The sequence below is a fragment of the Mobula birostris genome, chromosome 1 (assembly GCF_030028105.1).
Source record: "Mobula birostris isolate sMobBir1 chromosome 1, sMobBir1.hap1, whole genome shotgun sequence".
NCBI lineage: Eukaryota > Metazoa > Chordata > Chondrichthyes > Myliobatiformes > Myliobatidae > Mobula > Mobula birostris.
The window spans coordinates 80,159,236-80,174,162 of record NC_092370.1 but is presented as its reverse complement, the minus strand read 5'-3'; the positions used below and the strand labels follow the sequence as shown (position 1 = coordinate 80,174,162).

General features: G+C 46.5%; 1 protein-coding gene across 1 annotated transcript in view; it reads right to left on the bottom strand.

Annotated features, from left to right (window-relative positions):
• Positions 1 to 6,864: 6,864 nt before the first annotated feature.
• The window catches only part of LOC140197645 (E3 ubiquitin-protein ligase RNF166), a 29,522-nt gene continuing 21,459 nt past the window's right edge, over positions 6,865 to 14,927 (bottom strand). Inside the window, exon 6 of the mRNA XM_072257914.1 lies at positions 6,865 to 8,253. Coding sequence (XP_072114015.1) covers positions 8,170 to 8,253 — 84 coding nt within the window. The 3' untranslated portion in view covers positions 6,865 to 8,169. The remainder of the gene's footprint in view (positions 8,254 to 14,927) is intronic.

The following is a 14,927-nucleotide window of genomic DNA, read 5'->3' as shown; positions in this document are numbered from 1 at the left end:
CTCCACATCTGCAGGGGCCAGTCGCCGCGACCTCTCCCCAAACGGGGTGTCCTCAGCCATCAACTCTCCCCCCTCATGGTATTCCGGAATGCCCACTATGAGGGCTTCTCTTTCAGACACACCGGGAAATTTTCGAGTCCCCATCACTCTCGCTACTTTCCTGGGCCGTACCACAATTGACTTCGACTAAGTGAACCATACAGTCCCTCGTTTAAATTCGGTACCCAGCCCGCTCCTGCCACACACATCCTCAAAAGCAGGTCGAAACACTGGGTGAATGGACAATGTCCCTGAACAGTTCTCACCTGCCTTCTTCTTACAGGCCCCCATGAGCCTCCTCACCAGCCGGGTGTTGGTCCCCTCCAGAATCGAAACGCTGCCCGTCTCAACAGTGTCCGGACACATCAGCACTAACGACTCCCGGCCCTCAGACACCCCCACATCAGTCTCCCAGAACTGCAGTTTCATTGACCAATAACCGTCGTATGGATAATCACCAGCACTGATACCCCAAAACTCCAGTGCCCTGAATGGTGTCAAGGGTAAATGCTTCGGATACCAGTTGTAAAATGCATGGTATAGTAACTTGACCTGCGACCCGGTGTCGAGGATGGCTTTAGCATAGCTTCCATCTATCCGTAACGACACACCGGAGTGTGGTCCCACCAAGCCTTCATGAATAGGGTCCTTTTCTTTCGGAGTTCCTTGTGTTACCTGCCCCGTAACTGGGTTGGCAAACCAGCAGAAATGGAACACTCGTTGGAGTCTGTGATTACTAGAAACTAATAAAGTTTTGTTAACAAAAATAAGTAATACAGTACACTAACCGCAAGGATATAAATGTAACAGGTTAGCAATGATAGTATACACATATACACAGAAATAGGGTAATAGGAATCATCCAAGCTCTATCGCAGTCTAGGTGATCAGTCTTAAGGTGAAGCAGAGTTCAGTTCAGTCTAGTGTAGAAAATTCCATATTTACAATGTTTCCTTTGAACTACACACCACTTTCACACCACTGTCTTCACACCCGTACTACAACACCCAAATAACGAATTTATATCAGGGTTGTCTGGTCTTCCAATTAACTTGGGTCATGGTTCTTAGGAACCCATTGTTCAGAGCTATATTTTAGATTTAGTCCACAGTTCAAATTCACAGCAGAAGACTGGTGGCTGAAGTCGGTTGCTGAAATTATTTGCTATATGTGCTAACCCCAAAAAAATGCTCTAACAGTTCCTCCTCTAGCCCTGATGAACAAAAACATTTTTTTAATTTCAAAATATACTTTATTCAAAAATAAATATATACAATAAACCATTCAATCACTTTCCATCCTTTACATACGTTTCCATTATAGTCAATACATAACTGTATTTATAGCCACCCACGTGGCACTCCAGTAGTTCAACTTACCGTATCATTGTTGAGGGGTATACTCCCCATCCCCCGACCCCTCCCACTCCCACGGGTGAAGAAACCTATACTGTGGTCCTTCAGCACGTACTCCTGCAGCCGAGAGTGTGCCAGTCGGCAGCATTCTCCCACGGACATCTCCATGTGCTGGTAGATCATCAAGTTTCGGGCTGACCAAAGAGCGTCTTTCACCGAGTTGATGATCTGCCAGCAGCACCGGATGTTGGTCTCCGTGTGCGTCCCCGGGAACAGCCCGTAGATCAGAGAGTCCTCTGTTATGCAGCTGTTGGGGATGAAACGTGACACTAGCCCGTCCATCCTCCTCCACACCCTCTTTGCGAACTGGCAGTGTGCAAAGAGGTGGGTCACAGACTCCTCCTCACTGCAGTCCTCCCATGGGCAGTGGGGTGCAGAGATGACATTCCGGGCGTACAGGAGGGCTCTGACTGGGAGGGCCCCTCTCACCGCCAGCCAGGCGAGGTCTTGGTGCCTGTTGGTGAGATCTGGCGATGAGGCATTTTGCCAGATGAACTGGACAGTCTGCTCAGGGAACCACCCCACTGTGTCCATCACGTCCTTCTCCTGCAGTGCCTGCAGGACATTACGTGCCGACCACTGCCTGATGGCCCTGTGGTCAAAGGCGTTCTCCTGGAAGAACTTTGCTACATAGGACAGGTATGCCGGCAATGACCAGCTGACTGGGGCGTTGCGCGGGAGTGGGGCCAGACCCATCCTTCGTAGCCAGGGCGACAGGTATAACCTGGGCACATAGTGGTACTTGGTGCCCACATACCTGGGTTCTACACACAACCTGATGAAGCCACATACGAAGCTGGCCATCAGGGTGAGGGTGACATTGGGGACGTTCTTGCCCCCGTTGTCCAGGGACTTGAGCACGACGGTCCGTCTCACCCGCTCCATCTTGGATCCCCAGACGAATCTGAAGACAGCCTGGGTGATTTCCGAGCTGTAGGAGCGGGGACGGGCCACACCAGTGCCAAGTACAGCAGCCTTGAGATCACCTCACACCTGATGACCAGGTTCTTGCCCGTTATCGACAGGGAGCGCCCTCCCCACAGTCCCAGTTTCTGTTTCACCTTGGCAGTCCGCTCCTGCCAGTTCTTGTTGCATGCCTCAGCCCCTCCGAACCAGATCCCCAACACCCTCACGTGGTCAGACCTGATGGTGAAGGGGACACTGGATCGGTCGGGCCAGTTGCCGAAGAGCATGGCTTCACTCTTCATGCGGTTGACCCTGGCCCCCGACGCTAGCTCGAACTGTTCGCAGGTGCCAATCAACCTACGAACTGACCTCGGATCAGAGCAGAAGACAGTGATGTCGTCCATATACAGGGAGGTTTTCACTTGGGTCCCTCCACTGCCTGGCAGCGTCACCCCTCTTATGCCCTCATCCCTCCTGATGGCTTCCACAAAAGGTTCTATGCAGCAGACAAACAAGACAGAGGAGAGGGGACAGCCCTGCTTGACTCCAGACCTGATGGGGAAGCTGTCTGTTTCCCACCCGTTGACCTGGACTGCACTACGGATGTCTGTGTAGAGCAGTCTAATCCAATTCCGGATTCCCTCCCCAAATCCCATTTTGGAGAGCACGTCTGCCATGTACGTGTGTGATATCCTGTCGAAGGCTTTCTCCTGGTCCAAGCTGACCAGGCAGGCGTCCACCACCCTGTCCTGCACGTAGGCGATGGTGTCCCTCAGCAGCGCAAGGCTGTCTGAGATCTTCCTGCCCGGTACAGCACAGGTTTGGTCTGGGTGGATCACCTGTCCTAGAGCAGACTTGACCCTGTTGGCAATAGCCTTGGACAGGATCTTGTAATCCACATTCTGGAGAGAGATGGGTCTCCAATTTCTAATGTCCTCCCTTTCCCCCTTCTGCTTGTAGATGAGAGTGATGATGTCCTTCCTCATGGACTCTGACATACTGCCGGCCAGAAGCATAGCGTTGTACACTTCCAGCAGGTCTGGGCCCATCCAGTTCCACAGAGCCGAGTACAACTCAGCCGGTAAGCCGTCGCTTCCGGGAGTCTTACCCGACCCAAAGGAACGGATGGAGCCTGTCAGCTCGTCCAGGGTCAGTGGTTGATCCAGACTCTCCCGCTTGCCGTCGTCTAAGACCTGCGTGATAGACGACAGGAAGTTGCAGGAGGCTGTGGATTCTGTGGCCTTTTCGTCGTACAGACCGGCATAGAAGGACTTGCAGATCCTCAGTATGTCGGTCTGCGAGGACGCGACTGAGCCGTCCTCTTCCTTAAGGTTGTGGATCACAGAGCTCCCCCTGTGCACCTTTTGGAAGAAGAAGCGTGAGCACATCTCGTCCTGCTCCACGGTTTGGACCCTTGATCGGAAGATGATCTTGGAGGATTCAGCGGCGAGGTGCTGGGCTTGCCGGCCCTTCACCTCTTGCAATTCCTCCCTGACATCCAACCGCTTCGACTGCAGAAGGAGAAGTTGCTGCAACTCTGTCTGGAGTTTACGCAGTTCACTCTGCTCCTGCCTTGCTTTCTGGATACCCTTGCGGATGAAGAACCTCTTAATGTTCTCCTGAACCAGGAAAGGCCAGCTTTAAGGAGATTCTACTCAAGTAGGACAGCAGAAATGCCCTGCCTCGGAACTCCCTCCCCCCAATTACTTTATGTGCACCTACATATTGAATAGCTACCTTATCATTCCTAATGGCGATCCACAAGACGCTAAGCAGAGAAATTGCCCAGAAATTTGAATATCAGTTTTTTTAAAAAATGCAGCTTTGTTCGTATGCTTATTGTTCTTTCCCTGCTGGCCAATCACATTCCTTGTCTTCACCCTTTCATTCTCTGGTAGGTAAAAACTTCTCTCTTTCCAGTGCTACCAGCAGGGTAAATGTATCAGGCTCACAGGCCCTCTCATTAATGTACAGGAAGGGGCTAGGATGGTCTCTGTTTGAATGACTGCAAGGATCTCTCCCTGGTGGCAACCTCTTCTGAATCACTGAATCACTGGCCTGACTGCTGAAAGGGCCCAGTTCATTTGTATTAACTCTCCATTCAGGTTGGGGGTGACTGCCTTCAGATGCCGTGTGTGATCTTTCTCAATCTGCCATGCCATCGAAGTTGTGAAACCTACTGCCTCAGCTTTAACTTAAATTCCTCCCCATCTATTTTCCCCAATATATTTTCTATTCTATGCTGTTGAACTAATCGTCTACCTTCACCAAACAGCCTTCATTACGGAGTACCGGTACCATCACACTTTACCACGCTATTCACGGCTTTCTGTCATGCCTCTGGTGTCTTCTGCCTTTGCATTTCCTGTGGGTATGCTTTCATCAACTGTGGACAATTTTGGTGTGGCCGGCTGGTGTTAATCTCTTAAATTCTCTGTAATTACACAGTTCTTGGGTACAATTGATCTCCTGCTTTCTCTGTGGGAGCAACAAGAAGGTGAGTCGTACAGCTTAACCTGCGTCCAGTGTTTCTCCTGGCTGCCTCGCTGAGTCTGCACACAGACACAAGTGTCATCTGTTAAAAGTACAACCTTTGGTCCTATCTATCTGGGAGCAAACCCTGCCTTCCCAAAGAGCACCCTCACCATAACTATGGTCACCAGCTATGGGAGGACTATCTCCTTTCCCTTCCCTCCAGCTCTCTCTGATCAGCAATGTCCTGCTGCTGTTTGCTCAGCCTTTCGCATCTCCATGTAATCCTACTAAATTAGCATTTATAGCTACTTCCTGTACACTTGTAATTCCTGTTGCTTCTTGTACTTCCGCTGCCCTCCTCGCACTGATGTCTGTCCACTCGGTCCCTTTCTGCTCCTTACTATCCCCTTTCTGATGAGCCTTTACTTTAATCACTGCTCCCTCCTCAGGCAGCTGCACGACTTCCAACAGCTCCTGGCTGTGCTTGGCCCCTCTCCTGACATGATTCCCACACATTGCCCTATCTCCCCTACCTGCTTGGGGCTGCTGTCTCTCTGTGGGCCATGTTAGATGCTTTGTGCATCACAGATGTTTGCCATCCCTGTCTTGCCCATTCTATTTCTCCTTTTCCTGAGTCTATGATAGTACCTGCCTTACTCAGTGTGTTTATCTCCAGGATAGTACCTTCATTGTCTGGGCACACCCAGAAACCTGCACTCCCTCAATCTCAAGTACCTGGGGCAGACTTCTCTCCACCCTCAGTGTTTCACCTCCTTCACTGGTAATGTCAATCGGCTCTCCAGTCATGGTTGGTACTGGTGATTCTGTGTCCACTAACATTTCACATTGCTGGTCCCCTAATAAGCCTCTTGTGTACATCTGTGGATGACCACCACTGGAAACAGAGGCTGCTGTCAACTGCTTGTCTGACCTCACTGGCTCCATAATCTGGTCAACAGCCAAATCAGAAAGAAAGGGTGCTGCTGTGAATTCTACCTGCTTTGGTGAACGATTCTCTTTTTAGACACTGCTCCAACAATGGCCCAAGAAGCCGCAGCAGTAACAAATCCACTACGGCTACTTTCTAACTTCCCTTGCCCTTCCTTTAGTCTATCTTACTGGCCATGAAACTTGCAGAGCAGGTCATTCCCATGACTACCCCCAAATCTAAAACTTTATGGTGAGCTGAGCTCGGGCCTTACTTCAGCATTTTCAGGAAGACTGGGTCATCCCTCCCTGGATTATCCAACCCTCAATACTCTTCTGAAGTTCGATATTTGCGTTCTTCACAATCCATGGCTGGCTCATCAGCTCTTTGAATCACTGCTATTATTACTCCCCAGTTACTCTCACTTCCCCCACAGTCGCTGCCTCGCTTCCCTGTGAAAAAGGTGATATCTCTTCATTGCTGGCATTCCCAGTAGTGGCTCATGTCCCATCCTGCACCCCCTGGGCCATACTGTCCCACATATTCTTTGGGCACTCGGCCTTTACCAACATGTGTATTCCTTAGGATGCATCTGGTGAATTTCAACCATTTCTCTGAGCTTGTGCCAGAATTCTGAAATCTCACATGCGACTTTAAGTGAGAGCAATTCTGACAAAATGCTCTGCTTCTCCCTGGGGTGAAGGGTTTATGAATGTTTGTAATCAGAGTCAATGGCTGGCTTGGATCATCAGGGGTTTTGATCTGATGTTGCCTGACCTCAATAGCTGCTATCCTGACAGATAAATCTTGGTAAAAACTCTCCCTGAAATATCTTCACACTAATCCCCACACTATGCAGAGAATAAATGATGGATTCAAGTTAAACAGTACATACTTAAAAATGACAGAGTATATACTCCACAATCTGCCACTTATGTTTCTATAAACTCATGATGCCTGCTGTATTCCTTTGCCTCTGTTACACCAAGGCACACACACTCACAAGTGCATATGCTAAAATATAGTCCCCAAACGAGTATACATGCCCAGTAACTTGAGCATGCAAGAACAGCTGATCAGGAAGTTACCATGAGTCACCAGTATTATAATTAGATGAATTTTATTAAATGTTGAAGAAATTATTTACCAAATCTACAACACTTTTGGAATTGAAACCTAAATCCATAAAGACAATCATCAAGAGGGATTAGTTATTCAAAATCGGACAATTTTTTTGCCTAGTTATACCCAAAATGGTTATTGCAAAGTCTTTACACGTGGAGAGGAAATTGATCAGCAGTCTGTGTTTTGAATTATATGACAGCACTGTTAGAAGCCTGTAGAGCAGGGATGGTCAACCTATGGCGCATTGGATGATTAGAAGTGGCGCATTGCACCCCAGTGATAATAATAAAAAAGTAAACCTACTCATGCAAGAAGTATTAACCGAAAACCAATTTGTAGAAGAAAAAATCTATAACAGGAATTCAAGTAGCTTTACTGAGAATAAATCTAAAACTTAGCAATTATTTTTAGCGATTTTATTATTTCGTGCACATCTTTTGGCGAATGTTAACTTCTTTCACATTAATCCGTTTTCAATTTTTAAAAGATGTTCAATGAGTCAAACTAGGAAAGAAGGACTTTTGTTCTGCAGTTGTTCCATGACTGTTCAATACACGTTTGATCCTGAGACGCCAGGCGTCTGCACCAGTGGTGCATCGCAGGTTTTTGCCAGTCAGTTTACGATTGACGCTCGTGCGCTACGGAGTTGTGCCTTGTTCGCACTTTGTGAACATTTGCAGTTTGGTACTTTTTTGAAAATTAAGCCTTATTTTTACATTTAGTTACCCATCACAGTGCAAAAGAAAAGCAGAAAGTGATAGTAGCGTGAATTCAATGAACAGTGGGAAAATGAGTTATTATTTATAGTGAGTCTGTCAGGAAAACCGTTGTGCATTGTTTGTGAAAACCCTTTCTCACATAATAGAAGACATGATCTTAATAGACACTATAAAACACAACCTCAGACTGAAATAGAAGGAAAACTGAAACTAGTGCTTGGGTCTGAGTTATGGAAAGAATATGTGATTAAGAAAAGGGAAGAAATCAAAAGAAGACAAATATATTTGTTAAAAGTCTCATTAAAGAAAGTAATGTTTATCTTGTTTTTATATTAAATCAATATATCATGTAAACATGCTAAATATGTCTATATTAACATATTTTTACAAGAATTGAATGGGGGTACAAGAGTTGTATGGCTCATCTGAACTCATGCGTGAAAAAATTGACGCATGGACTGTAAAAGGCTGGCCACCCCCCTGTAGAGATTGGATGGTATAAAGCAGTGATCTTGGGATGGAAGATTCTTTTTCCAGGTGACCTATCTCACACTGGAAGCGATTACTGATCTTGAATTCTAAAGACGTCCTGAAATGAATTCAATATGGCACCTTGCAACATGGTTTCCTCATCTTGACTGTAGTCCTGAAATGAAAGGAGAGAGTTCAGTTTTGCAAATAAAATGTCGCTACTAAAACTACTTTACTAACCCTCCTGTGCTACTTCCTAATTCGCATCAGTGTTAATTTTCCTGAATTCCTTAACGCTTTGCCAAATTCCACCAGGATGCCAAGGTGTTACATCTTAGAGATAGAGTCTTAACTGGGATGACTCAGGGGTGAGGAATAGGAGGATCTTGGTTGTCATGTCCATGAAGCCCTGAAGGTGGCAGCATAGAACAGCACAAGATGAACAGCACATTAGTTGGGGTGATCCTGTCTGAACAATTCGGTTGAATTTTTCAGAGGCAACAAAATGGCCATTGTGGTTACGCGGAGTAGAACAGAGGAGCACATTAGTTAGGCCACAGTGGAGCACTGTGTGCAGTTCTGGTCACCATATTATAGGAAACTCAGGAAAGAGTGCAAAGGAGATTCATCAGAATATTGCCAGTGATGGGACAATACATCTATGAAGAAAGAGTGAATAAATTGTTAAATCGGTTTATTGATGTCAGAGTTATAGAAAACTACAGAATGGAAATAAGTCATTTCAACCCATCTAGTCCATGCCGAACCTTTTAAACTGCCTAGACCCATCGACCTGAACCCGGACCAGAGCCTCCATACATCTCCCATCCATGAACCTACCCAAACTTCTCATAAATGTTGAAATCAAATTCATATCCACCACGTGTGCTGGCCACTCGTACCACACTCTCACCACCCCCTGACTAAAGAAGTCTCCCCTCATGTTCCCCTTGAATATTTCATCTTTCACGCTTAACCCATGACCTCTATTTGCAGCCTAACTTAACCTCAGTAGAAAGAGCCTGCTTGCAATTACCCTACTTATTCCACTCAGAATTTTGTATACTTCTATCAAACTCCCCCTCAATCTTCTACATTCTAGGAAATAAAAGTTCTAACCTATTCAATCTTTCCTTATAATTCAAGTCCTCCAGTCCTAGCAACATCCTTGCAAATTTTCACTGTACTCTTTCAAACTTATTTACATCTTTCCTGTAGGTAGGCAACCAAAACTGCACACAATACTCGAAATTAGGCCTCACCCACATTTTGTACAACTTCAACATAACATCCCAACTCCTGTACTCAATACTTTGTTCTATGAAGGCCAATGTGCTTTCTTTACAACCCTATCTACCTGTGACACCACTTTCAATGAATTGTGGACCTGTATTCCCAGAACCCTTTGGTTGTACCACACCTCCGCTCATTGTGTAAGACCCACTTTGGTTTGTCCTCCCAAAGTGCAACACCTCACACTTGTCTGCATTAAATTCCATCTGCCATTTTTCAGCCTATTTTTCAAACTGGTTTAGATCCCACAGCAAGCTTTGAAAGTCTTCCTTGCTGTCCACTACACTGCAAGTCTTTGTGTGATCCGCAAATTTGCTGATCCAGTTAACCACATTATCATCCAGATTGTTGGTATAGATTACAAACAACAACAGACCCAGCACCGATCCGTGCAGCACTCCACTAGTCACAGGCCTCCAGTCAGAGAGGCAGCCCTCCACTATCACTCTCTGTCTTTTCCCATAAAGCCAATGTCTAATCTAATTTACTACCTCATCTTGAATGCTAAGTGACTGAATCTTCTTGACCAACCTCACATGTGGGATATTATCAAATGCCTTGCTGAGGTCCAAGTAGACAACATCCACTGCCTTGTCTTCATCAACTTTCCTGGTAATTTCCTCAAAGGTTGGTTAGACACAACCTACCACACACAAAACCATGCTGACTATCCCTAATCAGTCCCTGTCTATCCAAATACTTATATATCCAGTCCCTTAGAATACTTTCCAATAGCTTTCCCCTACTGATGTCAGGCTCTCTGGCCTATAATTTTCTAGCTTATTCTTAAAGCCTTTGTTAAACAGTGGAACATTAGCTATTCTCCAATCCTCCAGTGCCTCACCTGACGCAAAGGATGATTTAAATATCTCTGCTAGCACCCCTGCAATTTCTGCACTTGCCTCCCACAGCGTCCATGGAAACACCTTGTCAGGCCCTGGGAATTTATCCACCCTAATCTGCCGCAAAGCAGCAAACACCTCCTCCTCTGTAATCTGTATAGGGTCCAGGAACTTCCTGCTGCTTCACCTCACTTCTATAGACTCTGTGCCTGTCTCCTGGGTAAATACAGATGCAAAAATCACTATTTAAATCTACCCCATCCAGCATCCAGAATTTCCAGCATCTGCAGAATTCCTGTTGTTTGTATTTAAATCTCCCCCATCTCTTTTGGCTCCACACATAGGTTGCCATTCTGATCTTCATGAGGACCAATTATGTCCCTTACAATCCAGAAGCCCTTAGGATTCTTCTTCACCTTGTCCGCTAGAGCAACCTCATGCCTTCTTTAGCCCTCCTGATTTCCTTATGAAGTGGTCTCTTGCATCTCTTATACTCCATAAGCACCTCATTTGTTCCTCCCTGCCTATACCTGCTATGCACCTCCTTTTTTTCCTTAACCAGGGCCTCAATGCCTCAATACCTCTTGAAAACCAAGGTTCCCTACATTGTTATATTTTTTTTATTCTGGCAGGCACATACAAGCTTTGTATTCTCAAAATTTCACTTCCGAAGGCCTCCCACTTACAAGGTACACCTCTGCCAGAAAACAGCCTGTCCCGATCCACACTTGCCAGATACTTTCACATACCATCAAAATTGACCTGTCTCCAATTTAAAATCTCAACCCGAGGACCAAACCTATCCTTTTCCATAATTACCTTGAAACTAATAAAATTATGATCACTAAATGCAAAGTACATAAACTTCAGTCACCTGCTATGCACCTCCTTTTATTTTCTTAGTGGGGTCTCAATATCTCTTGAAAACCAAGGTTCCCACGCTCTCTAGTTTGAACTTCCATGGCATGTTTAAAGAAACTTTACTGAACACATTTAACAAACTCTATCCCATCTAGTCCATTTACGGTATGGGAGTTCCAGTCAATATGTGGAAGCTAAAGTCACCTACTGTAACAGCCTTATGTTTCTGGCAACAGTCTGCAATCTCGATACAAATTTATTCCTCTAAATCCTATGGACTGTTGGGTAGTCTATAACATTGTCGCATTAATTTGGCCATCCCCTTCTTATTCCACGGATCTACCAATAAAGCTTCATTAGACAATTTCTCCAGTCTAGCCTGAAGGAGCACAGCCATGACATTTTCCTGACTAGTACGCCACCCCTCCTCCTTTAACCTCTCCTAATCTATCATGTCCAAAACAATGGAACCCCAGAATATTGAGCTGCCAGTCCTGCCCCTCCTTCGCTAAGTATCACTAATGGTTACAATATCATAATTCCGTGCATTAATCCATAACCTGATCTCACCTGCCTTTCCTACAATACTTCTTACATTGAAATACATGCAACTCAGAACATTAATCTCAACATATTCAACCTTTGACTCATGAATTTGTCTGAGGTCTTAACAACATCTGTCTCCACAACCTCTTCACTGTCTGTCTGGCACTTTGGTTCCCATCCACCTGTAATTCTGGTTTGACCCCTCCCCCTGCTCCCATGAAGTACTAGCAAACTTTCCCCCGATAATATTAGTCCCGATCCAGTTTAGGTGCACCCATCTCTTCTGTAGAAATCCCAGCTTCCATTGTTCACCGATTAAAGTGACGAGAGAGATTGAAACATTGAGGCGAATGCAGAGGGTGAGCGCCGGCTACCTGGCTTTTGATCACTGGTGGGATCGCTCTGCTGCCGGAGAGAGGAGACTGTCTTTTGATCACTGGTGGGATCGCTCTGCTGCCGGAGAGGGGAGACTGCCTTTTGATCACTGGTGGGATCACTCTGCTGCCGGAGAGGGAAGACTGCCTTTTGATCACTGGTGGGATCGCTCTGCTGCCGGAGAGGGAAGACTGCCTTTTGATCACTGGTGGGATCGCTTTGCTGCCGAAGAGGGGAGACTGCCTTTTGATCACTGGTGGGATCGCTCTGCTGCCGGAGAGGGGAGAGGCTGCTGCTGTGCACGGAGAATGTTACCCATGTTTTCTGCATTTTGGATATGGATATAAATATGGACTTGGACTTTAGACTATGGACTTTTTTTTGCAGTCTTAGTTTTTCTATGTTCTGTGTTTTTCATCTGATCTTTCTCATTTTATTGTGTGTAGGGGAGGGGTATGAGGGGTTGTCAATGTGCCTGTTCTGTTCTTGTTCATTTTTTGGGGGGGAGGGGGGATTTGGGAGTTAATGATAGTGCTGGTGTTATTTTCTTTCTTGGTTTTGTGGCTATCTGGAGAAGAAGAATTTCAGAGTTGTATACTTTGTAATAAATGAACCTTTGCACCTCTGAAGAGAGCCCAATGATTAAAAAAATCTAAAGCCCTTGCTCCTACACCAACTCCTTAGCTGCAGGTTAAACTGTATGATATTGCTATTTCTGGCCTCACTAGCACATGGCATGGGTAACAATCCTGTGAGGTCCTGGGTTGAACTGAGGTAAGGTGAGAAGGTCAAACATACAGATCACTTTATTTCAACAGTGCTTTGAGGTAGTACAAGGTAAAACAGTAAGAGAAAGCAGAATAAGGTGCCTGTCACCTCGTGGTTCTTCCTCCCTTCTCCTCCACAACTTTCTTTCTCTGGCTCCTCATCTTTTTTTCCCAGTCCTGATGAAGGGTCTCGGGCCGAAGCGTCGACTGTACTCTTTTCACTAGATGCTGCCTGGCCTGCCGAGTTCCTCCAGCATTTTGTGTGTGTTGCAGAATAAGGTGTTACAGTTACAGAGGAAGTTCAGAGCAGGCAGCAATAAGGTGCAAGGGCCTTAGTGAGGTAGCTTGTGAGGGTAAGTGTCCACCTTTTTGTACTAGGGAGCCATTCATTCACCTTATAACAGCAGGACAGAAGCTATCCTTGAGTCTGTGGTATGTGCTTTCAGGCTTCTGTATCGCCTGCCCAGTGGAAGAGAGGAGAAGAGACAATGTCTGGGTTTGTTTTCCTTGAATCAAGGAGATGGAGGGGGGAGCTGACTAAAAGGGGAAAATAGGGTAGATGCTGAGATACTTTTCCTCTTAATAGGAATGCCGATGACTAGATTGCATAGGTTTAAGGCAAAGGTTTGCATGGGATTAGAGGATTATTTTTTTCTCTCTCAGATGGTTGAAGCCTAAAAGTCATGACCTGAGGAGACGAAAGCAGAGACTCTCAGTGTTTGAGGAGTATGCTGATAAACACTTGAAACACCCTGCATAGAGAGCTACAGCTGAGTAATGGGAAATAGGATTGGAATAGATCTCAAACACAAGGAATTCTGCAGATGCTGGAAATTCAAACAACACATATCAAAGTTGCTGGTGAATGCAGCAGGCCAGGCAGCATCTCTAGGAAGAGGTACAGTCGACGTTTTGGGCCGAGACCCTTCGTCAGGACTAACTGAAAGAAGAGCTAGTAAGAGATTTGAAAGTGGGAGGGGGAGGGGGAGGGGGAGATCCAAAATGATAGGAGAAGACAGGAGGGGGAGGGATGGAGCCAAGAGCTGGACAGGTGATTGGCAAAAGGGATATGAGAGGATCATGGGACAGGAGGCTTAGGGAGAAAGAAAGGGGGAGGGGGGGAAGCCCAGAGGATGGGCAAGAGGTATAGTGAGGGGGACAGAGGGAGAAAAAGGAGAGAGAGAGAAAGAATGTGTGTGTATACTTAAATAACGGATGGGGTATGAGGGGGAGACGGGGCATTAGCGGAAGTTAGAGAAATCAATGTTCATGCCATTAGGTTGGAGGCTACCCAGACGGAATATAAGATGTTGTTCCTCCAACCTGAGTGTGGCTTCATCTTTACAGTAGAGGAGGCTGTGGATAGACATATCAGAATGGGAATGGGATGTGGAATTAAAATGTGTGGCCACTGGGAGATCCTGCTTTCTCTGGCAGACAGAGCATAGGTCTTCAGCAAAACGGTCTCCCAGTCTGCGTCGGATCTCGCCAATATATAGAAGGCCACATCGGGAGCACCGGACGCAGTATATCACCCCAGCCGACTCACAGGGGAAGTGTCGCCTCACCTGGAAGGACTGTCTGGGGTCCTGAATGGTGGTAAGGGAGGAAGTGTAAGGGCATGCGAAGCACTTGTTCTGCTTACAAGGATAAGTGCCAGGAGGGAGATCAGTGGGGAGGGATGGGGGGGACAAATGGACAAGGGAGTTGCGTAGGGAGCGATTCCTGCGTAAAGCGGGGGTGGGGGGGTGTGGGAAAGATGTGGCATAGGGAGCGATCCCTGTGGAATCTGCTCTCAGGATGAGGCTTTTCATTCCAGGACGAGGGAGATGTCCTCCTTTTTTAAAGAAAGGGCTTCCCTTCCTCCACCATCAACTCTGCTCTCAAACGCATCTCCCCCATTTCATGCACATCTGCTCTCACTCCATCCTCCCGCCACCCCACTAGGGATAGGGTTCCCCTGGTCCTCACCTACCACCCCACCAGCCTCCGGGTCCAACATATTATTCTCCGTAACTTCCGCCACTTCCAATGGGATCCCACCACTAAGCACATCTTTCCCTCCCCCGCCTCTTGAATTCTTGAAAGATCATTGCTAATGCCTCCACAATCTCTTCAGTCACCTCTTTCAGAACCCTGGGGTGTACATCCTGTCATTAACCCTA